Source organism: Macaca nemestrina, chromosome 1 (assembly GCF_043159975.1).
Source record: "Macaca nemestrina isolate mMacNem1 chromosome 1, mMacNem.hap1, whole genome shotgun sequence".
Taxonomy (NCBI): Eukaryota; Metazoa; Chordata; class Mammalia; order Primates; family Cercopithecidae; genus Macaca; species Macaca nemestrina.
In genome coordinates this window covers 98,694,281-98,719,242 of record NC_092125.1, presented here as the reverse complement: position 1 = coordinate 98,719,242, position 24,962 = coordinate 98,694,281, and the positions used below count along the sequence as shown (strand labels likewise).

The 24,962-nt window shown below is 44.2% G+C and overlaps 1 protein-coding gene and 1 pseudogene across 1 annotated transcript in view; both read right to left on the bottom strand.

The window, feature by feature from the left end:
- LOC105498189 (intelectin 2) overlaps nt 1-18,134 on the bottom strand; it is a 30,214-nt gene extending 12,080 nt beyond the window's left edge. The window contains 9 exon segments of the mRNA XM_011770110.3: nt 10,632-10,736; nt 10,739-10,802; nt 12,100-12,203; nt 13,272-13,392; nt 13,780-13,938; nt 14,255-14,502; nt 15,818-15,928; nt 17,533-17,596; nt 17,878-18,134. Coding sequence (XP_011768412.2) covers nt 10,654-10,736; nt 10,739-10,802; nt 12,100-12,203; nt 13,272-13,392; nt 13,780-13,938; nt 14,255-14,502; nt 15,818-15,928; nt 17,533-17,596; nt 17,878-17,883 — 960 coding nt within the window. The 5' untranslated portion in view covers nt 17,884-18,134 and the 3' untranslated portion in view covers nt 10,632-10,653.
- LOC139360542 (U6 spliceosomal RNA) lies at nt 436-491 on the bottom strand (annotated as a pseudogene).
- Nucleotides 18,135-24,962: the final 6,828 nt, after the last annotated feature.

Below are 24,962 nucleotides of genomic sequence, written 5' to 3'. Positions count from 1 at the left end.
TACTTGTGCTCTGGGAGAGATGAGACTTGAAATTCCAAACCCAGAATGTCTTTATCTTTTTCTTTTTCTTTTTCTTTTTTTTTTTTTTTTTTTTTTTTTTTTTTTTTTTTTTTTTTTGAGATAGAGTTTGGCTCTGTCACCCAAGCTGGAGTGCAGTGGCAAGATCTTGGCTCACTGCAACCTCTGCCCCCCTGGCTCAAGCCATCCTTCCACCTCAGCCTCCTGAGGAGCTGGGACTACAGGCACACATTACTGCCTAGCTAATTTTTGTACTTCTTTTAAAGATGAAGTTTTGCCATGCTGGCCAGGCTGGTCTCAAACTCCTGACCTCAGGCAATCCACCAGCCTCGGCCTCCCAAAGTGCTGGGATTACAGGCATGAGCCACCATCCCTGGCCCAGAATGTCTTTTTATTTTTCAGTTTTTTATATCTTTTTGCTAATCTTCTCTGTATTGTTTCAATTTTAGTATATGTGTTGCTGAAGTGAACACTTATTTTTATTCAATGGGATCTTCCTAGCCACTGTACAGGCCCAGAATATCCAAGGTGGAATTCACCAGAACCATAGGTATTCTTTTAAAAATCTCTCAATACATCAGCCAATTTATAAAAAGAATTCAAGGCCGGGCGCGGTGGCTCAAGCCTGTAATCCCAGCACTTTGGGAGGCCGAGATGGGTGGATCACGAGGTCAGGAGATCGAGACCATCCTGGCTAACACGGTGAAACCCCGTCTCTACTAAGAAATACAAAAAATAGCCGGGCGAGGTGGCGGGCGCCTGTAGTCCCAGCTACTCGGGAGGCTGAGGCCGGAGAATGGCGTGAACCCGGGAGGCGGAGCTTGCAGTGAGCTGAGATCCGGCCTGTGGGGAAAAGAAAGAGATCAGCCTGTTACTGTGTCTGTATAGAAAGAAGTAGACATAAGAGACTCCATTTTGTTCTGTATTTGAGATGCTGTTAGTCTGTGACCCTACCCCCAACCTTGTCCTTGCAAGAGACATGTGCTGTGGTAACTCAAGGTTTAATGGATTTTGGGCGTGCAGGGTGTGACTTTGTTCCTAGATAAGCTAGGTATTTGTCTAAGGTTTCTCCCCATGTGATAGACAAACTATGCTGCCTAAAGGTTTATGGAGATGTTTGCATATGCATCTCAAGGCACAGCCTTGTCCTTTGAATTTATTCATGTCACAGAGGTTTTTGTTCATATGTCTTACTGCCGATTTCCTCTTTTTTCTTTGTTTATATTGTCCTGCCACTCCCCTGTCTTTAAGATGGTAAAGATAATTATCAATAAATACTAAGGGAACTCAGAGACCGGGGCCGGCGTGGGTCCTCTGTAAGCTGAGCGCCGGTCCCCTGGGCCCCGCTTTTCTTTCTCTATACTTTGTCTCTGTGTCTTATTTCTTTTCTCAAGTCTCTCGTTCCACCTTACGAGAAACACCCACAGGTGTGGAGGGGCAGGCCACCCCTTCATCTGGTGCCCAACGTGGAGGCTTTTCTCTAAGGTGAAGGTACGCTGGAGCGTGGTCATTGAGGACAAGTCGACGAGAGACTCCCGAGTACGTCTACAGTCAGCCTTGCGGTAAGCTTGTGCGCTCGGAAGAACCTAGGGTAACAATGGGGCAAACTAAGAGTAAATATGCCTCTTATCGCAGCTTTATTAAAATTCTCTTAAAAAGAGGGGGAGTTAAAGTCTCTACCAAAAATCTAATTACGCTATTTCAAACAATAGAGCAGTTTTGTCCATGGTTTCCGGAACAGGGAACTTTAGATCTAAAAGATTGGGAAAAAATTGGCAAAGAATTAAAACAAGCAAGTAGGGAAGGTAAAATCATTCCGCTCACAGTATGGAATGATTGGGTCATTATTAAAGTAGCTTTAGAACCATTTCAAACAGAAGAAGATAGCGTTCCAATTTCTGATGTCCCTAAAAGCTGTGCAGTAGATTGTGAAAAAGAGGCAGGGATAGAATCCCGGAAAGGAAAGGAAAGTTCACACTGTGAATGTGTATCAGAGCCGGCTATGGCTCGGTCAACGCAAAATGTTGACAATAATCAATTACAGGAGGTAGTATATCCTGAAACGTTAAAATTAGAAGAAAAAAATCCAGAATTAGCAGAGCCATCAGAGTCTAAACCACGATGGCCAACTGCTCTTCCAGCAGCTCAGATGCCTGTAAATTTACAACCTCAAACGCAGGTTAAACAAGTACAAACTCCAAAAGAAGATCAAATAGAAAAAGATAGAGTCTCTGTCATGGCAATGCCATTCCAAATGCAGTGTCCACAATATCAGCTGGTAGAAGATAAGACCCAGCCGCCAGTAGCCTATCAATACTGGCCGCCAGCTGAACTACAGTATCAGCAGCCCCCAGAAAATCCGTATGGACAGCCAGGAACATTTCCAGTGCCACAGGGCAGGGTGCCATATCCTCAACCGCCCACCATGAAACTTAATCCTACAGCACCGCCTAGTACACAGGGTAGTGCGTTACATAAAATTATTGATGAGGCAAGAAAACAAGGAGATATTGAGGCGTGGCAATTCCCAGTAATATTAGAAGCAAGACCACCTGGAGAAGGGGCCCAAGAGGGAGAGCTTCCCGTAGCTGAAGCCAGATATAAGTCTTTTTCTATAAAAATGCTAAAAGAAATGAAAGAGGGAGTAAAACAGTATGGACCCAACTCTCCTTACATGAGAACATTATTAGATTCCATTGCTCATGGACATAGACTTATTCCTTATGATTGGGAGATTCTGGCAAAATCCTCACTCTCACCCTCTCAATTTTTACAATTTAAGACTTGGTGGATTGATGGGGCACAAGTACAGGTCCGAAAAAATAGGACTGCCAATCCTCCAATTGACATAGATGCAGATCAACTATTAGGAATAGGTCAAAATTGGAGCACTGTTGACCAACAAGTAATAATGCCAAATGAGGCCATTGAGCAAATCAGGGCTATCTGCCTTAGGGCCTGGGAGAAAATCCAAGACCCAGGAACCGCCTGCCCCTCCTTTAATACAATAAGACAAGGCTCTAAAGAGCCCTACCCTGATTTTGTAGCAAGACTTCAAGATGCTGCTCAAAAGTCAATTACCGATGAGAATGCCCGTAAGGTCATAGTGGAGTTGATGGCATATGAAAACGCCAATCCTGATTGTCAATCAGCCATTAAGCCATTAAAAGGAAGGGTTCCCGCAGGATCAGATGTAATCTCAGAGTACGTTAAGGCCTGCGATGGAATTGGAGGAGCTATGCATAAAGCTATGCTTATGGCTCAAGCAATCACAGGAGTTGCTTTAGGAGGACAGGTTAGAACATTTGGGGGAAGATGTTATAATTGTGGTCAAATTGGTCATCTAAAAAAGAATTGCCTAGTCTCAAATAAACAAAATATAACTACTCAAGCTACTACAAAAACAGATAAAAAGCCACCTGGCCTATGTCCAAGATGTAAAAAGGGAAAACATTGGGGTGATCAATGTCGTTCTAAATTTGATAAAAATGGGCAACTACTGTCGGGAAACGAGAGGAGGGGCCAGCCTCAGGCCCCGCAACAAACTGGGGCATTCCAAATTCAGCCCTTTGTTCCTCAGGGTTTTCAGGAACAACAACCCCCACTGCCACAAGTGTCTCAGGGAATAAGCCAGTTATCACAATACAGCAATTATCCCCCGCCACAAACGGCAGTGCATCAGTAGATTTATGCACCATACAAGCAGTCTCTCTGCTTCCAGGGGAGCCTCCACAAAAAATCCCCACAGGGGTATATGGCCCATTGCCTGAGGGGACTGTAGGACTAATCTTAGGAAGATCGAGTTTAAATCTAAAAGGAGTTCAAATTCATACTGGTGTGGTTGATTCAGACTTTAAAGGCGAAATTCAATTGGTTATTAGTTCCTCAGTTCCTTGGAGTGCCAGTCCAGGAGACAGGATTGCTCAATTATTACTCCTACCTTATATTAAAGTTGGAAACAGTGAGATAAAAAGAACAGGAGGGTTCGGAAGCACTGATCAGACAGGAAAGGCTGCATATTGGGCAAATCTGGTCTCTGAGAGCAGACCTGTGTGTAAGGCCATTATTCAAGGAAAACAGTTTGAAGGGTTGGTAGACACTGGAGCAGATATCTCTGTCATTGCTTTAAATCAATGGCCAAAAAATTGGCCTAAACAAAAGGCTGTTACAAGACTTGTCGGCGTAGGCACAGCTTCAGAAGTGTACGAAAGTACAATGATTTTACATTGTTTAGGACCAGATAATCAAGAAAGTACTGTTCAGCCAATGATTACTTCAATTCCTGTTAATCTATGGGGTCGAGATTTATTACAGCAATGGGGTGCGGAAATCATTATGCCCGCTCCATTATACAGCCCCACGAGTCAAAAAATCATGACTAAGATGGGATATATACCAGGAAAGGGGTTAGGAAAAAATGAAAATGGCATTAAAGTCCCAATTGAGACAAAGAAAAATCAAGAAAGAAAAGGAATAGGGTATCCTTTTTAGGGGCGGCCACTGTAGCGCCTCCTAAACCCATTCCATTAACTTGGAAAACAGAAAAACCGGTATGGGTAAATCAGTGGCCGCTACCGAAGCAAAAACTGGAGGCTTTACATTCATTAGCAAAGGAACAATTAAAAAAAGGACACATTGAGCCTTCATTCTCACCCTGGAATTCTCCTGTATTTGTAATTCAGAAAAAATCAGGCAAATGGCGTATGTTAATGGACTTAAGAGCTGTAAATGCTGTAATTCAACCCATGGGGCCTCTTCAACCCGGATTGCCCTCTCCGGCCATGATCCCAAAAGACTGGCCTTTAATTATAATTGATCTTAAGGATTGCTTTTTTACCATTCCTCTAGCAGAGCAAGATTGTGAAAAATTTGCCTTTACTATACCAGCCATAAATAATAAAGAACCAGCCACCAGGTTTCAGTGGAAAGTGTTACCTCAGGGAATGCTTAATAGTCCAACTATTTGTCAAACTTTCGTAGGTCAAGTCCTTCAACCAGTTAGAGACAAATTTTCAGATTGTTATATCATTCACTATATTGATGATATTTTATGTGCTGCAGAAACAAGAGAAAAATTAATTGACTGTTACACATTTCTGCAAGCAGAGGTTGCCAACGCAGGACTAACAATAGCATCGGATAAGATCCAAACCTCTGCTCCTTTTCATTATTTAGGGATGCAGATAGAAAATAGAAAAATTAAGCCACAAAAAATAGAAATAAGAAAAGATACTTTAAAAACATTAAATGACTTTCAAAAATTGTTAGGCGATATTAATTGGATTCGGCCAACTCTAGGCATTCCTACTTATGCCATGTCAAATTTGTTCTCTATCCTAAGAGGAGATCCAGACTTAAATAGTAAAAAAAATATTAACCCCAGAGGCAACAAAAGAAATTAAATTAGTGGAAGAAAAAATTCAGTCAGCGCAAATAAATAGGATAGATCCTTTAGCCCCACTCCAACTTTTGATTTTTGCTACTACACATTCTCCAACAGGCATCATTATTCAAAACACTGATCTCGTGGAGTGGTCATTCTTTCTCACAGTACAATTAAGACTTTTACATTGTACTTGGATCAAATAGCTACATTAATTGGTCAGGCAAGATTACGGATAATAAAATTGTGTGGTAATGACCCAGACAAAATAGTTGTTCCTTTAACCAAGGAACAAGTTAAGCAAGCCTTTATCAATTCTGGTGCATGGCAGATTGGCCTTGCTAATTTTGTGGGAGTTATTGATAATCATTACCCAAAAACAAAAATCTTCCAGTTTTTAAAATTGACTACTTGGATTTTACCTAAAATTACCAGACATGAGCCTTTAGAAAATGCTCTGACAGTATTTACTGATGGTTCCAGCAATGGAAAAGCGGCTTACACAGGACCAAAAGAGCGAGTAATCAAAACTCAGTATCAATCAGCTCAAAGAGCAGAGTTGGTTGCAGTCATTACAGTGTTACAAGATTTTAATCAACCTGTTAATATTATATCAGATTCTGCATATGTAGTACAGGCTACAAGGGATGTTGAGACAGCTCTAGTTAAATATAGCACGGATGATCAGTTAAACCAGTTGTTTAATTTATTACAACAAACTGTAAGAAAAAGGAATTTCCCATTTTATATTACTCATATTCGAGCACACACTAATTTGCCAGGACCTTTAACTATAGCAAATGAACAAGCTGACTTACTGGTATCCTCTGCATTCATAAAAGCACAAGAACTTCATGCTTTGACTCATGTAAATGCAGCAGGGTTAAAAAACAAATTTGATGTCACATGGAAACAGGCAAAAGATATTGTACAACATTGCACCCAGTGTCAAGTACTACACCTGCCCACTCAAGAGGCAGGAGTGAATCCCAGAGGTCTGTGTCCTAATGCATTATGGCAAATGGATGTTACCCATGTACCTTCATTTGGAAAATTATCATATGTTCATGTAACAGTTGATACTTATTCACATTTCATATGGGCAACATGCCAGACAGGAGAAAGTACTTCCCATGTTAAAAAACATTTATTATCTTGTTTTGCTGTAATGGGAGTTCCAAAAAAAATTAAAACTGACAATGGACCAGGTTATTGTAGTAAAGCTTTCCAAAAATTCTTAAATCAGTGGAATATTACACATACAACAGGAATTCCTTATAATTCCCAAGGACAGGCCATAGTTGAAAGAACTAATAGAACACTCAAAACTCAGTTAGTTAAACAAAAAAAAGGGGGAGACAGTAAGGAGTGTACCACTCCTCAGATGCAGCTTAATCTAGCACTCTATACTTTAAATTTTTTAAACATTTATAGAAATCAGACTACTACTTCTGCAGAACAACATCTTACTGGTAAAAAGAACAGCCCACATGAAGGAAAACTGATTTGGTGGAAAGACAACAAAAATAAGACATGGGAAATAGGGAAGGTGATAACCTGGGGAAGAGGTTTTGCTTGTGTTTCACCAGGAGAAAATCAGCTTCCTGTTTGGATACCCACTAGACATTTGAAGTTCTACAATGAACCCATCGGAGATGCAAAGAAAAGCGCCTCCACGGAGACAGAAACACCGCAATCGAGCACCATTGACTCGCATGATGAACCAAGTGATGATATCAAAAGAACAGATGAAGTCACCACGCACCAAGAAGGCGGAGCTGCCGACCTGGGCACAGTTAAAGAAGCTGACACCGTTAGCTGGAAAAAGCCTAGCTAGCACAAAGGTGACACAAACCCCAGAAAAAATGCTGCTTACAGCTTTAATGATTGTATCAACGGTGGTAAGTCTCCCCATGCCTGCAGGAGCAGCTGCAGCTAATTATACCTACTGGGCCTATGTGCCTTTCCCGCCCTTAATTCGGGCAGTTACATGGATGGATAATCCTATTGAAGTATATGTTAATAATAGTATGTGGGTACCTGGTCCCACAGATGATCGTTGCCCTGCCAAACCGGAGGAAGAAGGAATGATGATAAATATTTCCATTGGGTATCGTTATCCTCCTATTTGCCTAGGGAGAGCACCAGGATGTTTAATGCCTGCTATTCAAAATTGGTTGGTAGAAGTACCTACTGTCAGTCCCACCAGTAGATTTACTTATCACATGGTAAGCGGAATGTCACTCAAACCACAGGTAAACTATTTACAAGACTTTTCTTATCAAAGATCATTAAAATTTAGGCCAAAAGGGAAATCTTGCCCCAAAGAGATTTCCAGAGAATCAAAAGATTTAGTTTGGGAAGAATGTGTGGCCAATAGTGCAGTGATATTACAAAACAATACATTCGGAACAGTTATAGATTGGGCACCTAGAGGTCAATTCTACCACGATTGCACAGGACAAACTCAATTCTGTCCCAGTGCACTAGTGAGTCCAACTGTTGATAGTGATTTAACGGAAAATTTAGATAAACATAAGCACAAAAAATTACAGTCTTTCTACCCTTGGATATGGGGAGAAAAGGGAATCTCTACTCCAAGACCAAAAATGATAAGTCCTGTTTTTGGTCCTGAACATCCAGAATTATGGAGACTTACTGTGGCTTCATACCGCCTTAGAATTTGGTCTGGAAATCAAACTATAGAAACAAGAGATTATTAGCCATTTTACTCTATCAACCTAAATTCCAGTCTAACAGTTCCTTTACAAAGTTGTGTAAAGCCCCCTTATATGTTAGTCATAGGAAATATAGTTATTAAACCAGACTCCCAAACTATAACTTGTGAAAATTGCAGATTGTTTACTTGCATTGATTCAACTTTTGATTGGCAGCACCGTATTCTGCTGGTGAGAGCAAGAGAAGGCGTGTGGATCCCTGTGTCCATGGACCGACCATGGGAGGCCTCACCATCCATCCATATTTTGACTGAAATATTAAAAGGCGTTTTAAGTAGATCCAAAAGATTCATTTTTACTTTAATTGCAGTGATTATGGGATTAATTACAGTCACAGCTACAGCCACTGTGGCAGGAGTTGCATTGCACTCTTCTGTTCAGACAGTAAGCTTTGTTGACAATTGGCAAAAGAATTCCACAAGGTTGTGGAATTCACAATCTGGTATCGATCAAAAATTGGCAAATCAAATTAATGATCTTAGACAAACCGTCATTTGGATGGGAGATAGACTCATGAGCTTGGAACATCGTTTCCAGTTACAGTGTGACTGGAATACGTCAGATTTTTGTATTACACCCCAAGTTTATAATGAGTCTAAACATCACTGGGACATGGTTAGACGCCATCTACAGGGAAGAGAAGATAATCTCACTTTAGACATTTCTAAATTAAAAGAACAAATTTTTGAAGCCTCTCAAAGTCACTTAAATATTGTGCCTGGAGCTGAGGCATTAGATCAAGTGGCAAAAAATCTTTATGAATTAAACCCCACGACTTGGATTAAGTCTATTGGGAACTCTACTGCAGTAAATTTTGGAATTATGTGTCTCTGTTTAATCGGCTTGTTTTTAGTGTGCCGGACCAGTCGAAGAATCCTGCGTCAAAATCGAGAGAACGAACAAGCCTTCATCGCCATGGCACATTTATATAGAGAAAAAGGGAGGGAGAACGTTGCGGGAAGTCAGGGACCTTGAACGCAGGGACTAGCTGAAGCCACGGCAGAAAAACATAAAATGTGAAGATTTCATGGACATTTATTAGTTCTCCAAAATTAATACTTTTGTAATTTATTATGTCTGTCTTTACTTTAATCTCTTAATTCTATCATCTTCTTTGTAAACTGAGGAGGATATATGTCACCTCAGGACCCTGTGATGATTGCCTTAACTGTACAAATTGTTTGTGGAGCATGTGTGTTTGAACAATATAAAATCTGGGCATCTTGGAAAAAACAGGATAACAGCAATGTTCAGGGAACTAGGGAGGCAACCTTGAACTGGCCGCCGGTGAGCCGGACGGAACAGAGCCATATTTCTTCTCTTTTCATTATGCAAATAGGAGAAATATCGCTGAATTCTTTTTCTCAGCAAGGAACATCCCTGAGAAAGAGAATGCGCTCTGAGGGTAGGCCTATAAACGACCCCCTTGGAGGCGTGCCGCCTTTTACGGTTGAAGCCGAAGGGATGAAATAAGCCCCGGCCTCCTGTAGCGCTCCCAGGCTTATTAGGACGAGGAAATTCCCACCTAATAAATTTTGGTCAGACAGGTTGTCTGCTCTCAAACCCTGTTTTCTGATAAAATGTTATCCATGACTATGCATGCCCAAAAATTTTAATTTTAACACCATCCTGCCTCCACTTGCTTTGTGATATTCTATTACTTTGTGTCATGATGACAATGGTGGTTTTGTTGAAAAAAAAAGGGGGAAATGTGGGGAAAAGAAAGAGATCAGCCTGTTACTGTGTCTGTATAGAAAGAAGTAGACATAAGAGACTCCATTTTGTTCTGTATTTGAGATGCTGTTAGTCTGTGACCCTACCCCCAACCTTGTCCTTGCAAGAGACATGTGCTGTGGTAACTCAAGGTTTAATGGATTTTGGGCGTGCAGGGTGTGACTTTGTTCCTAGATAAGCTAGGTATTTGTCTAAGGTTTCTCCCCATGTGATAGACAAACTATGCTGCCTAAAGGTTTATGGAGATGTTTGCATATGCATCTCAAGGCACAGCCTTGTCCTTTGAATTTATTCATGTCACAGAGGTTTTTGTTCATATGTCTTACTGCCGATTTCCTCTTTTTTCTTTGTTTATATTGTCCTGCCACTCCCCTGTCTTTAAGATGGTAAAGATAATTATCAATAAATACTAAGGGAACTCAGAGACCGGGGCCGGCGTGGGTCCTCTGTAAGCTGAGCGCCGGTCCCCTGGGCCCCGCTTTTCTTTCTCTATACTTTGTCTCTGTGTCTTATTTCTTTTCTCAAGTCTCTCGTTCCACCTTACGAGAAACACCCACAGGTGTGGAGGGGCAGGCCACCCCTTCACGGCCACTGCACTCCAGCCTGGGCTACAGAGCGAGACTCCGTCTCAAAAAAAAAAAAAAAGAATTCAAAGAAACATAGAGTTGCAGATTGATGTAATTTAGTCTCTTCTCCTCCTTGTTAGAATTCTGGTTTTTCTGTCTCCAAATCGCCGGGTTTGGAAGATGGGTTCTTACCCCGACACTGCAGAGCTCTCTCTCATCTATACAACAAGAGTACAGCTGCCACCATTATCTCCTGACTGCAGCTCCTCCGAATGTGAGCTCCATATCCATTCCAAAGGCAGAGAAGTCCCCACACTGACAGGGCTTGCCCTGTGGGAAGAACCCTCCTCCACTGATGCAGTGCTGGGAAACAGAAAGAAGAGACACTGTGAGGGATCTGATTTGCTGCTGACACCAGTGAGCCCAAGACTGGTATCTAACTCCTGACCTCAAGTGATCCGCCTGCCTCGGCTTCCCAAAGTGCTAGGATTACAGGCGTGAGCTACCGCACCTGGCTATGCATGTATTTTAAAGAAATAATGCATGCAGGGACATATGCAAACATGCACTAATGGACAGTCTAAGAGCCAGTGGAGAAGGTTGTCAAGGAAAAGGGCATAAAGACACCTACTTTAGTCCTCCGCCAGTGCCCACGTGGTCAGCATCCTCTGAACTCTAATCTGCGAGTCCCTCCATGAGAGAATAGCCGCCTCATCTTAGCTGGAAAATGAAAAAGCTGAAAGCTGAGGCAGGGAAGTGAAAATGGAACTGTGAGTTCAGACTGTCAGTTGGGGAGGAAAGGGGGCCCTAAGTGAATGCCCTTGTTCTTGATGGCTCTGATACTCTCTTCCTCCAGCCCCTAGGCACAGGATGTCCCTCAAATTCAATCTCCCACCACTACAGCTATGGTGCTGTCTTCTACAATAAAAATATAAAGCTTCTAAAAGTTAAGATTAATATTGGAGAATATTTTCATGACCTCAATGTAAGGAGGTTCATCTTAAAGAAAACATGAAAAGTACTAACCATAAATGAAAATTTTGGTAAACTGAATTCCATTAAAATAAATTATACTCGGCCAGGCGTGGTGGCTCCCACTTGTAATCCCAGTACTTTGGGAGGCCAAGGCAGGTGGATTACCTGAGGTTGGAAGTTTGAAACCAGACTGACCAACATGGAGAAACCTGTCTCTACTAAAAATACAAAAAAAATTAGCCAGTCGTGGTGCTGCACACCTACAATCCCAGCTACTCAGGAGGCTGAAGCAGGAGAAACACTTGAACCCAGGAGGCAGAGTTGCAGTGAGCAGAGATCGCGCCATTGCACTCCAGCCCAGGCAACAAGAGTGAAACTCCGTCTCAAAAAAATAAATAAAATAAATAAGATTTTAAAAATAAATAAATTATACTCAACTTCTGGCATCTACTACTCCAAACTTTGTATCACTTCATTTTTATTAAAAATATGGACTCTTCAAAGAAAAAAAAGAAATAAAAAATAAATTATATTCATAAGACATCATCAAGAGAGTAATGAGAGTGAAGAGAATAATGAGAGTAAGCAAGTAACCACAGAGACACAGAATGATGGACCCCACACAGGTGCACACACGTGCATACCCATGCACACACATGGGCCATTGATCTCCCCAAAAACTCACATGCTCAGTGTTACAGCCAGTAACTCTTATCCCAGCACAAAGGGCTTTGGCTGCTCTCTCATTATTAAACACCCAGAACTGGACGAATCCTGCAACAAATTCCCCTGAAAAAGAAGAGGTGAAGAAAGAGCCAAGCATTCACAGGAGGAACCAGAAGCAGCATCCCATTGGCCAGTCCAGGAATTCCCTAAGCCAAAAGCTGAGGCTACAGCCAAACACCCCAGGTTGTAGGGGTGCAGCCCAGCACCTCTATGGCCAGTGGCTTGTGCATGTCAGTCCTAAACTTGTCCCCAAGGGAACTTCTTTTCATCTGGGGCAAGAGGACAAAGGCTGGGGCTCACAAAAGGACCCTTGTCTGCCTACAGCTTATAGGAGAAGATAGACTCCACAGAAAGATTACTAAAAAGATCTGAGAAGGCCCAGCAGGAATAAGCAATGATCAGATGTGGCTGCCTGTTGCTGTTTACACACTTCTCATCCAATTACCATGGGTTAGTTTCCCTGGCCATCACCTGCTTTCATCGAAATATCAAAGGCAAACAGTGATGTCTTTGATTTTTTTCATCCACAACTTAACTTCTGTGGTCTTATTATACAGAAAACTGCCTTTTGTAAGATAATTAATAGTTATCCTTCATAACAAAAGTAAATTTCTCTCACCACTCTGCTAGTGGTTCTTTCCTGTGAACCTCAGTGTGCACCTTATCTTTTTTTTTTTTTTTTTTTTTTTTTTTTTTTTTTTTTTGAGATGGGGTTTCACTCTTGTTTTGCAGGCTGGAGTGCAGTGGTGTAATCTCAGCTCACCGCAACCTCCGCCTCCCGGATTCAAGCAATTCTCCTGCCTCAGCCACCCAAGGAGCTGGGATTACAGGCGTGCACCACCATGCCCAGCTAATGTTTTGTATGCACCGTTTCTTAACTATTATAAGAGGCCACGCAGGTGGTGATGAAGAAGCTGGGATCATGTCCTGTGAAATGGGATTAATAGCAATTCTAACTTCATAGTTTTCTCATAATTAAATGACACAAGATCATGTTAAGTTCCAAGACAAGAGTCTGGTGCATTTTAAGTGCTCAGTAAATACTAGTAATTATGAATTGTTCTTATTTGCCACCATTCTCCAAGAGTGCAAGAAAATATTTATGACCAGACTTAGGGAGCAAGCACTCACATTGACCATATGGTGAGTAACAAGATGCAGTCTTCTTAGCATCACCAAAGTCATAGACCACAGGTATGTCTGGGCCGTTGTCATTCCAACATTTCCGTCATCCGTATTTCACTGGCTATTTCTGCAGAGACCCAGAAGAGAGGTTTTGTGAGGACAGTAGAGATGCTGCCACAGTGCAGGGAGAGGAGGAGTTTCAAGTTAACTGCCATTAACCAAAACCAATCATAATAATAGTGCTTCCTTTTCCCCATAGCTGTGTCTCCCCAACAGCCCCAAACCCCTTGTCCCTGTCTCTTTCTCCCTATGCTCTCCTGTCCCACAGGCCTCTTCGTTGCCTGGCTTAGAGTTTCTGAGAGGCCAGACATGAGCTCACAGTGAACCAAAGGAAGGAGAAACAGCCAAACACTCGGTAGTGATGTGGAACCACAGGACAGATCTGCCCCCTACCCTAGACACTTGGCTCTCTGTTCACCAAAGAAAGTGCCCCCCAGCCAGCAGCCCCGTGTACCTGGTAGAGGCCAAACAGATGATGTCCCAGTCTCTGGAAAAAGCCAGTGTTGGTGCGGTATCTCAGCAGGGTGCTGTTTCTCCAATGCTGCATGGAGGACCTGTTGGGCACATGCCAGATGCCCAGGTCCTTGGCCTGGATGTCGTAGTAGCCGGGGTTCTGGAAAGCAACGGACACTGAGCCTGACTGGGCCAGGAGGCAGAAGGTCCACACATGCAAGTGGGCTGAGAGCTCTGGGATCCAGTAGGCAGATGGTTAGCCACGCTCAGACACCCTACTCCCAGCAGATGATCCCATCACCACTCACGGCCCTAACAGCCTTGTTGGGAGGAAGTTGTGATTCAAGGCATGTATTTCTCTCTTATTCTCCAGCTCTTCCCCACATCCCCACCTTCCAGCCCTCCCTACTGCAGGCTTGTGGCCAGCCACACTCCACTCCTCACCCTCACCCTAGTGGGTGGGAAGTGGTACCAACCTTGTAGTCATTGCTCATGGCCGCCTCTGCAGACCCAAAGGTGTTGTAGTTGGCCCAGTTGCCATACCCCTCTGGGTAGTCTGCTTTGCTGCCCTGCTGACTGGACCAGCAATCGCCCACCGTGCACTTCCCATGCACGTCATTCTCGTGCACGCTGGCCACCAGGGTCCAGCCACCACCCCCAGAGGTCATGTCACAGAAGGTCTGGTAGACAACACCATTCTCGGTGCAGAGAAACTACAGGTCATCTGTAGAGAGAACCAGCCCAGAGCCTCCCTGTCTGAGAGCTCAGGGTTCATCTCAGCCCCGTGAACGGAAAAGCCTTAAGAAGTCAAAAGTACACCCAGAAGACTGCAACACATACTTGCTGGAAGATGATGCTCCGCGCGTCCTGTGTTCTGGTCACCTATGAGCAGAGGCACTGACTGCCTTGGCTTCACACTATCTTTTCAAAGAGTTTGTAGAGCAAATAGCCTTAGAAGAGACAGAGATGGTATCTCCCTCTCGACAGTGCCACCCTGTGGCCAGGAGAGGCCAGAAATCAGCACACAGCCACATCTGAGTTTATAGCTGGATGGGGCCTCTGTGCAGCTCAGAGCAAAGGTTGTGCCCATTTCATAAGATTCAGCTTCCCAAAGCTCAGAGTTCCCCTTCTGTTCCCAAGTTTGCAGGAGACTGGCTCCACTGTGGCATCCTGGTGACCTTGCACATTTGCACATAGGCCACATAGGGACAGCTGACCTAAGCCTTGGCAGAAAGCCTGTGGTCTTCCCGAAACATGGAAAGATGGGAAGCCTGTGAGGACCTGCAACGAGGTCACTTCTCACCCTGCTCCCTATCTTTCGTGGAGGCTGTCATGACTGTGTCATCACCTCCTGGGTTCTGAAGAGGTATGAGGTTTTTTGCCTCACTTGCCCCCACCCCATAGGGTACACAGGCCATGAAACGGCTAGGGCAGCATGGACTGGCTCCTCAGCCACTGCCCACTTTGCGTTGTCACCCGCCCTCTTTTCTGTACCGTCTTGTGGGACAAGGGATGGGAAAAGCTGACACTTTTGCCGATCTTGAACTTGCTATCTATGTGAGTAATAAACTCTCTGGCTCTAAAAAGGGCTCGTTGTTTCTTTGCCAGCCACATTTGTCAGCCAGCTTGACAAACCCACTACTTGGGCAGAAGTCACCTGGCCCAGTACAAGAAAATGCTGATGCTCTGGCTGCTGCTATTTCTGTGATTAATAAAGTTCCTTGTCTCTGGCTCGGGAGTTTCAGGTTTTCTGCCAGCATCTATAAACCCCGGGCAAGTAGCGGCAAATCTTAGACTCATCACAGTTCTTGCCACCACTGTAAGCATAACCAGGAACACTGCATTCTCCCGTGTTCAGAAGACTTTGTGACTGGAATGGGACACAAAAGCCTCAAAATTCCCACTAGAAACCTCCTTTCGTAGGAGCTGGGAGCAGAATAGGCTCCACATGGATATGTCCCTCCTGATTTCCATGACTGGACTCTGTTGAGCTAAAAAGTGGCTTTAAAGAGAGAATGGTGAGTTGGTTCATTACTCACCACCCGCACTATGGCAGCATTCCTTTACTTCTTTGCAGCTTCTAGGCAGGGAAGAAAAGGAGGAGGCACAGGTTTGGAACTCCCTCAAGAGCATCTCAAGAGAAGAGGCCGCTGTTAGAAGATGTGAGAATGATTCTCATTAAAAGTCTGACCACTAAGGCCACCTTTCCTGGCCAACCTCTGCCCCTGCATCACTCTGCTCTGAAGTCCCAGAAGGTCAGGGATTCTCTATGCTAAGACGGTCTAATCCAACAGCTGGTATAGGTTAAACACCTGGAATCTTCCACTCGACTAACTTTAATTAAATACCTACTGTGTGAACTACCTAGATGCCGGACAAAGACAATTTGGCACATTTCTTCAAGAGACTACATTCTACAGGGAAGGAGCACATGGAAAGGGGCCAACTGAGATGGGAGGGTCAAACCCACCTACAGGGGTGAGGCCTGGAAACTTGCTGGGGAAGGGACCAGCTGTAACTCAGAGCAGACTGATTTTGATGGGAGAATGGGAGCTGGCTACAGGACAGGAAGAAAAGGGGAGAGTACACCCCAGGAAGAGAAGAAAGCACATGAGATGGCCTGAAGCAATAGCAGAGCCCAGCCCAGCCCAGCCTGCTGAAAACTACAGGTCAGTCTCTTACTGCGGCTGGAACATATGTTGTAATACAAAGAGGTTTGGAAACCAAAGCTGAAAAATTAACAGAGGCCAGTGGAGGAAGGGCTGTGTATATTAGTCTAAAAGCCTAGAAATTATTCCAAAAACCTGGCAGAGTAGGAAAAAGTGTAAAATTACAGGACTCAGGCCAGGCGCGGTGGCTCATGCCTGTAATCGCAGCACTTTGGGAGGCCAAGGAGGGCGGATCACAAGATCAGGAGTTCAAGACCAGCCTGGCCAATATGGTGAAACCAAGTCTCTACTAAAAATACAAAAATTAGCTGGGTGTGGTGGTGCACACCTGTAATCCCAGCTACTGGGGAGGCTGAGACAGGAGAATCGCTTGAACCCAGGAGGCGGAGGTTGCAGTGAGCCGACATTGCACCACTGCACTCCAGCCTGGGTGACAGAGCAAGACTCCGTCTCAAAAAAAAAAATTACAGGACTCAAGTTAAAACCCAGACAACCCCTGATGACAGTGCCTCCTTGAGCAGACACTTAACATCTCTGATCCTTTTTCTACATCTTTAAGATGTCATTAATAACTTCTTTATACTCATGGAGATCAAATGAGATGCATATGTAAATGATGGATTGAAATAAACAATAAACTCAGTGTCAATGAAAAAATATCACTAGTGTGCCTACTGGAAGAATAGAATTGTGAGGATGGCAACTAGAGGAGGGTGTACCCTGGGCACAGCACTGATCACCCAGCTCCCTCTGGAGATCCCAAGGCCAAGACTACAAGAGCAGCCGAGCAGGGACACAGTTTACTCTCTCACCTTATGAACCCCTCACAGTCACAGAAGCAGAGAATCAAGCCCAAGGACATACCCGAGCTAACATCCTGACTGCTTCAGACCAGACCCCAGGAGAGGCCAGAAATCAGCACCCAGTCCACACCTCAAGTTGGCTGCCTATCCTGGGTTCCGTGCCTCTCCAGGACTTCCCCCCTGGTTGACTTCAGAGCCCTGCCCAGCTCTACTCCCTCCAGGGCCCTGCACAGCAGAGGGGAGCCCAGGGAACTGCAGCTCCTACTGTCAGGAGTGATTTACCTGCACTGCAGCCGCTGGTGGCCACAGAGAAGAATAACAGGAAGCAGAGTCTGGTCATTGTCCTCTAAGGAAAAACAAGATGCACAAGGTCACTGGTTGGCCCCTCCTTTGTCATCCTCTCATTCTTACTCCCTGACATTTCTGAGTCAGGAAACCTCACATGGAAAATGATGGGCTTATGAGCATTCTAGAACCTCCTGGAATGTCCTCCATGGCTGTCCAGCACTACAAATACTCCAGAGGCCACAGGCTCATTTCCCTGAAACTCTCAGTCTCTAAAACTGAGACCAGACCTGAGCTGGCATCATTGCTCCCACACACATGGATCAAAAACACTTTTCTCACCAGCATAGACAGCTCCCTCCTTCCTTCCTCACAGATGCCAGGAGCTGAAAGTTCTCTTCCAGTGGACACTCAGAGCTCCCCTGCAGAGGATCCTGATGCGGGGTGAAGTGCTGGTCCCTTTATGTGGAGAGCTGTGGAGAGTCCAAAAGCCTGGCAGAGTGGCACCCAAGCCCTGCCCAGCCCAGCCCTGATCAGCCTAGACTGCTGGCCCCTCCCTCTGATTCCCTTCCCTCTGAGGGTACCTCAGCCTGGGCCCCTGGAAATGAGAAAGGATGTGTGACTGGCTGGAGGAGCAGGGAGCTGTGTTCCTGGCCACACAAGTAACTGTCACCATCTGAGGAGGGGTGTCCTGCTTTGCCAGGGCAGGCCATACAATGTAGCAGTATCTAATCCAATTTGTGGATAGGTCACAATCCTCCCCTGCGTTCTCCCTCTCCCACCTCCCCCAGATGCCCTGGCCCCCTAGACACGGCTCTGTCAAGAAGTCATCCTTTTAGACTGAGGTGACACTTCATGAAAAATAAATTAATTAAGAATAATAATTGGCCGGGCGCAGTGGCTCACGCCTATAATCATAGCACTTTGGAAGGCTGAGGTGGGCAGGTTACCTGAGGTCAGGAGTTCAAGAGCAGCCAATATGATGCAACCCCGTCTCTACTAAAAATACAAAAATTTAGCCAGATGCAGTGGCATGCACCTGTAATCCCAGCTACTCTGGAGGCTGAGACAGGAGAACTGCTTGAACCTGGGAGGTGGAGGTTGCAGTGAGCCAAGATCACGCCACTGCACTCCAGCCTAGGCAACAGAGCAACACTTCGACTCAAAAATAATAATAATAATAATAATAATAATAATAATAATAATAATTTAAATAAATAAATAAATAGAGGAAAAGAAGACATCATCCTTCCAATCTTTCCTCCAATTTCTCTATGAAGCCTTCCCTGACACCTCCACCCCCAGACAAAGCTGATGGCTCCCTCCTTTGTCCCACTACTATACATTGTCCAAACACTAATTATTGCATGTATCCTGCTGTAATTTTATTGTTTTATTAACTCTGTTTAGAAACAATTTAAAATTTATTAAATGTTGCAAAAATAACAATGGTATAAAACCACACATATGCCCTTTACCTGGATTCAACTATTGTTAATATTTCACCCCATTTGCTTTATCATTCATGTTCTCTCTCTGTCTGTCTCTCTCTCTCTCTCTCTCTTTCCTCTCTCTCTCTCTCTCTTTCCTCTCTCTCTCTCTCTCTGTATGTGGGTGTGTATATATATGTGTGTGTGTGTGTATATATATATACACACATATATATATAGTATATATATGTATATATATGTGTGTGTATATATATATATATATATACATACACACACACACACACAAAATTTTTTCTGAACCATTTGAGGGTAAGTTACATACATCATGGGCCTTTATTTTTAAATAGGTGTGTATGGGTTTTTTTGTTTTGTTTTTTGAGATGGAGTCTCGCTCAGTCACCCAGGCTGGAGTGCAGTGGCATGGTCTCAGCTCACTGCAACCTCTGCCTCCTGGGTTCAAGTGATTCTCCTGCCTCAGCCTCCCGAGTAACTGGGATTACAGGCGCCCGCCACTGCGCCCAGCTAATTTTTGTATTTTTAGTAGAGACAGGGTTTTGCCATCTTGGCCAGGCTGGTCTTGAACTCAAGACCTCGTGATCCACCCACCTCGGCCTCCCAAGTGCTGGGATTACAGGTGTGAACCACCGTGCCCAGCTAAGTATGTGTTTTCTAATAATAGGAATATGTACATGTCAACCACAGTACAATTATCAACATCATATTATTAAAAACTCTTTTTTTGGACTGGGCGTGGTGGCGCATGCCTGTAATCCCAGCACTTTGGGAGGCCAAGGCGGGTGGATCATCTGAGGTCAAAAGTTCGAGACCAGCCTGACCAACATGGAGAAACCCTGTCTCTACTGAAAATATAAAATTAATCGGACATGGTGGTGCATGCCTGTAATCCCAGCTACTCAGGAAGGCTGAAGCAGGAGAATTGCCTGAATCCAGGAGCCGGAGGTTGCAGTGAACCGAGCTTGCACCATTGCACTCCAGCCTGGGCAACAAGAGTGAAACTCCGTCTCAAAAAAAAAAAAAACTCTTTTCTGTAGAAACGGGGTCTCCCCGTGTTGCCCAGGCTACTCCCGAACTCCTGACCTCAAAGGATCCTCCTGCCTCAGCCTGCCCAAGTGCTGGGATTATGGGTGTGAACCACTGAGCCAGCTTGTTAACTCTTTTTAATGTAACTGATACTTCCCTAGGGTACATCAACCCAGGGGTCATGGTGAGTTAGCATTAATGAGACAAAAATTTCTCTGGCTTTCATGCCCTCCCATTGTAAGGAGACTTCTGGTCCCCTTTTAAGTTCATAATCGCAAGGGGCATCTTGTGTGTGCTAACAAACATTTCTCCATTCCACACATACTCCCAGCCCACCCTGACTCCTTTCAGTGCTGCCTACTGCTGAGACCACAGCTGACCACCAACCGTATGATTTGGCATCCCTGCTCCTCTCTGATGCTGGACCTGGTGGCGTTGGGACAACTTGCTGGTGTTTAAGGCACTGTTTCTGCTCACTCCCAGGCCTCCGGCACATCTCCTTGCTATTCAAGGCATGGAAGTAATCCACTTCTTAGGGTGCTGGAGAAGGGAAATGCCTCACTGCTCCTATGATGGGCACCAGATTGGGACATGTCTCCAAGTGTCTCAGTGACCTCAGTGACACCACTTTTTCAGTGTCTCTTGCAGTCTCTCTCTCTCTTGGACTCAGACAGAAATCTAAGGAGATGAGGATAGAGGACAAACCTGGAAGATATCATACTACTCTGATGGACCTTTGTCTCTGAATGCTAAGATACTATTATTGGAAAGATTTTGTAAGCTCCTTCTCATGAAACTTTTGGATTTTTTTATTTGAGTACTTATATAGGTATTTGCTTAATACCTGTCTTGTGGGGAAAAGAAAGAAAGATCAGACTGTTACTGTGCCTATAGAGAAAGAAGTGGACATAAGAGACTCCATTTGGTTCTGTATTTGAGATGCTGTTAATCTGTGACCCTACCCCCAACCTTGTCCTTGCAAGAGACATGTGCCGTGGTGACTCAAGGTTTAAAGGATTTTGGGCTGTGCAGGGTGTGCTTTGTTAAACAAGTGCCTGCAGGCAGCTTGCTGGTTAAAAGTCATCACCATTCTCTTGATCTCAAGTACCCAGGGATACGCACACTGCCAAATGTCACAGGGTCCTCTGCCTGGGAACGCTAGGTATTGTCCAAGGTTTCTCCCCATGTGATAGTCTGAAATATGGCCTCGTGGGAAGGGAAAGACCTGATCGTCCCCCAGCCTGACACCCGTGAAGGGTCTGTGCTAAGGAGGACTAGTACAAGAGGAAAGAAGGCGGCCGGGCGTGGTGGCTCAAGCCTGTAATCCCAGCACTTTGGGAGGCCGAGGCGGGTGGATCACGAGGTCAGGAGATCGAGACTATCCTGGCTAACACGGTGAAACCCCGTCTCTACTAAAAATACAAAAAAATTAGCCGGGCGTGGTAGCGGGCGCCTGTAGTCCCAGCTACTTGGGAGGCTGAGTCGGGAGAATGGCGTGAACCCAGGGGGCGGAGCTTGCAGTGAGCCAAGATCGCGCCACTGCACTCCAGCCTGGGAGACACAGCGAGACTCCGTCTCAAAAAAAAAAAAAAAAAAAAGAGGAAAGAAGGCTCTTGGTGGTTGTTGGCAGTTGAGATAGAGAAAAGCATCTGTCTCCTGCCTGTCCCTGGGCAATGGAACATCTCGGTATAAAACCTGATTGTATGTTCTGTTTACTGAGAAAGGAGAAAAACACCTTAGGGTGAAAGGCGGGACTTGCTAGAGCAATGCTGCTCTTTATGCACTAAAAAGGTTTATGGAGATGTTTACATATGCATATCAAGGCACAGCACTTTTCCTTAAACTTATTCATGTCACAGAGATCTTTATTCATATGTCTTACTGCTAACTTTCTCCCTACAATGATCCTATTATCCTGCCACTTCCTTTTCTTTAAGATGGTAAAGATAATTATCAATAAATACTAAGGGAACTCAGAGACCGGTGCCGGCGCGGGTCCTCTGTATGCTAAGCGCCGGTCCCCTGGGCCCACTTTTTCTTTCTCTATACTTTATCTCTGTGTCTCATTTCTTTTCTCAAGTCTCTTGTTCCACCTAACGAGAAACGCCCACAGGTGTGGAGGGGTAGGCCACCCCTTCACTGTCTCCTTCTTTATAAAGACAGAGTCTATGTCTGTGGTTGTCCACCAGATGTCCAGGCCTATGCACAATGCCTGGCACACAGTGGGCCTTCAATATGCATTAGTTGAATGAAAGACATTGACTCCAGGTGGTACTAAAAAACACACATGAACGCTTTCTCCAATCCAAAAAAATTTCTAGGAAAGAAAATGGCTATGCCATCTTTCCACCATCAAATATTCAATAAAAGTTAGAATGCATGCAACAGCTTGGTGTTTACCAATGCTTCAGAGGAAAAAAGGAAGAGATGTGGTATCCTGTTTGGGAAGGAACAACAGGGCAAAGGAAACCAGAGAAAAACAATGGCAGCCCCAATCAGATAGATGATAAGAAGTAGATGAGAGCCCAGGAACTGGCTGAAATGCAGAAGCACACAGGAGAAAAATAGGTCTCCTTGGTACTCTTCAGTTGAATTGGGTAATTTTCTACAGTAGATTTTACCCACAGTACCAGAACTACTGGGAATGGCAATGTAAACGTAGCTGGAAGAAAGGGGACCTGAGGCTTACATTACATATTCATAAATGTTTATTATCCACTTAGTACCTTTCTTTGTAAATTCTGGATTTTTTTTTTTTTTTAGACAAAGTCTCACTCTGTTGCCCAAGCGGGAACGCGGTGGCACGATCTTGACTCACTGCAACCTCCGCCTCCAGGTTCAAACGATTCTCCTGCCTCAGCCTCCTGAGTATCTAGGACTACAGGCATGTACAACCATGCCCAGCTAATTTTTGTATTTTTAGTAGAGATGGGGTTTCACTATGTTGGCCAGGCTGGTCTTGAACTCCTGACCTCATGATCCGCCTGCTTCAGTGTCCCAAAAAAACAAAAAAAAATTAAAATGTTTTGACTGTGCCAGGCATGGTGGCTCACACCTGTAATCCCAACACTTTGGAAGGCCGAGGCAGGTGGATCACGAGATCAGGAGTTCAAGACCAACCTGGCCAAGATGATGAAACCCCGTCTTTATTAAAAATACAAAAAAATTAGCCAGGAGTGCTGGCAGGCATCTGTAATCTCAGCTACTCAGGAGGCTGAGGCAGAGAATTGCTTGAACCCGGGAGGTGGAGGTTGCAGTGAGCTGAGATCCTTCTCAAAAGAAAAAAAAAATGTTTTGACTGGACTTCAAAAATTGTTTCAAAACTTTGTTGCAATTTTTAAAATATTTCCCAAAATTAAAATGTTTGGAAGACTGCCCAAACAATGTAAACAAATTCAATTGAAACATGCATTTAACTTTTATAACTTATATTTACGACTCAACAACAAAAAAGCAAACAACCCAATTAAAAATTTGGGCAAAGTAGGACTTACAGTATGATGTTGAAAAAAAAAAGGACAAAGGACTTGGATAGACTTTTCTTCAAAGAAGATATACAAATGGCCAACAAGCACATGAAAAGATATTCAACACCACTCATCATTAGGGAAATGCAAACCAAATGCAAAACTACAGTGAAACACCAGTTCACAATCTTTAGGATGGTTATTACCACAGGGAGGGAGGGAGGTGAGCAGAAAACAAGAAATGTTGGTATGAATTGGCCGGGCACGATGGCTTATGCCTGTAATCCCAGCACTTTAGCAGGCCGAAGTGGGTGGATCACTTGAGATCAGGAGATCGAGACCAGCCTGGACAACATGGTGAAACCCTGTCTCTACTAAAAAAGTACAAAAATGTGCTGGGCATGGTGGTGTGCACCTGTAATCTCAACTACTTGGAGGCTGAGGCAGAAGAATCGCTTGAACCCAGGAGGCAGAGGTTGCAGTGAGCCAAGATCGCACCATTGCACTCTAGCCTGGGTGACAAAAGCAGAACTCGATCTCAAAAAAAAAAAGAAAGAAAGAAAGAAAAAAAAGAAAAGTTGATATGAAGGTAGAGAAATTGAAACCCTTATGAATTGCTAGTGGGAATGTAAAATGGTGCAACCTCTGCAGAAAACAATATGGCAGGTCCTAAAAAAAACAGAATTTGGTTGGGCACAATGGCCCATGCCCATAATCCCAGCTCTTTTGGAGGCCAATGCAAGAGAATCGTTTGAGGTCAGGAGTTGGAGTCCAGCCTGGGAAATGTAGCGAGACCCCTATTACTATTTTAAAACACTTTTTTAAGAAAAAAATTAGCCAGGTGTGGTGGCACATGCCTGTAGTCCTACCTACTCAGGAGCCTGAGGGTGGAAGGATCACCTGAGCCCAGGAACTCAAGGTTACAGTGAGCTCTGACGGTGCCACTGCACTCCAGGTTGGGCACAGAACAAAACCCTGTCCCGAAAATAAAAACAATAATAATAAACAGAATTACCACATGATCCAGCAATCCTACTTCTGGGTATATACTGAAAGAATTGAAAGCAAGGGCTTTCAATTTTACAGATATTTGTACACCCATGTTCATAGCAGCATTTTCCACAATAGCCAAAAAGTGTAAACCACCCAAATGTCCAACAACAGATGAATGGATAAACAAAACATGGTATTTGGAGTCTCTCTGAACATATTCTGGTTCTGGAGTCTGCTCAATTCACAAATTGCAGAAAATAAAAATAAATATAAATATAAATATATATATTTTAAAGAGTTGGGGTTTCGCCATGTTGCCCAGGCTGGCCTCAAACTCCTGAGCTCAAGCGATCTGCCAGCCTTGGGCTCCCAAAATGCTGGGATTACAGGCATATGCCAATATGCCCAACCAAAAACAGATTTTTTTAAATGTGGCATGTACAGCCAATGAAGGAAGGAAACTCTGACAGATGGT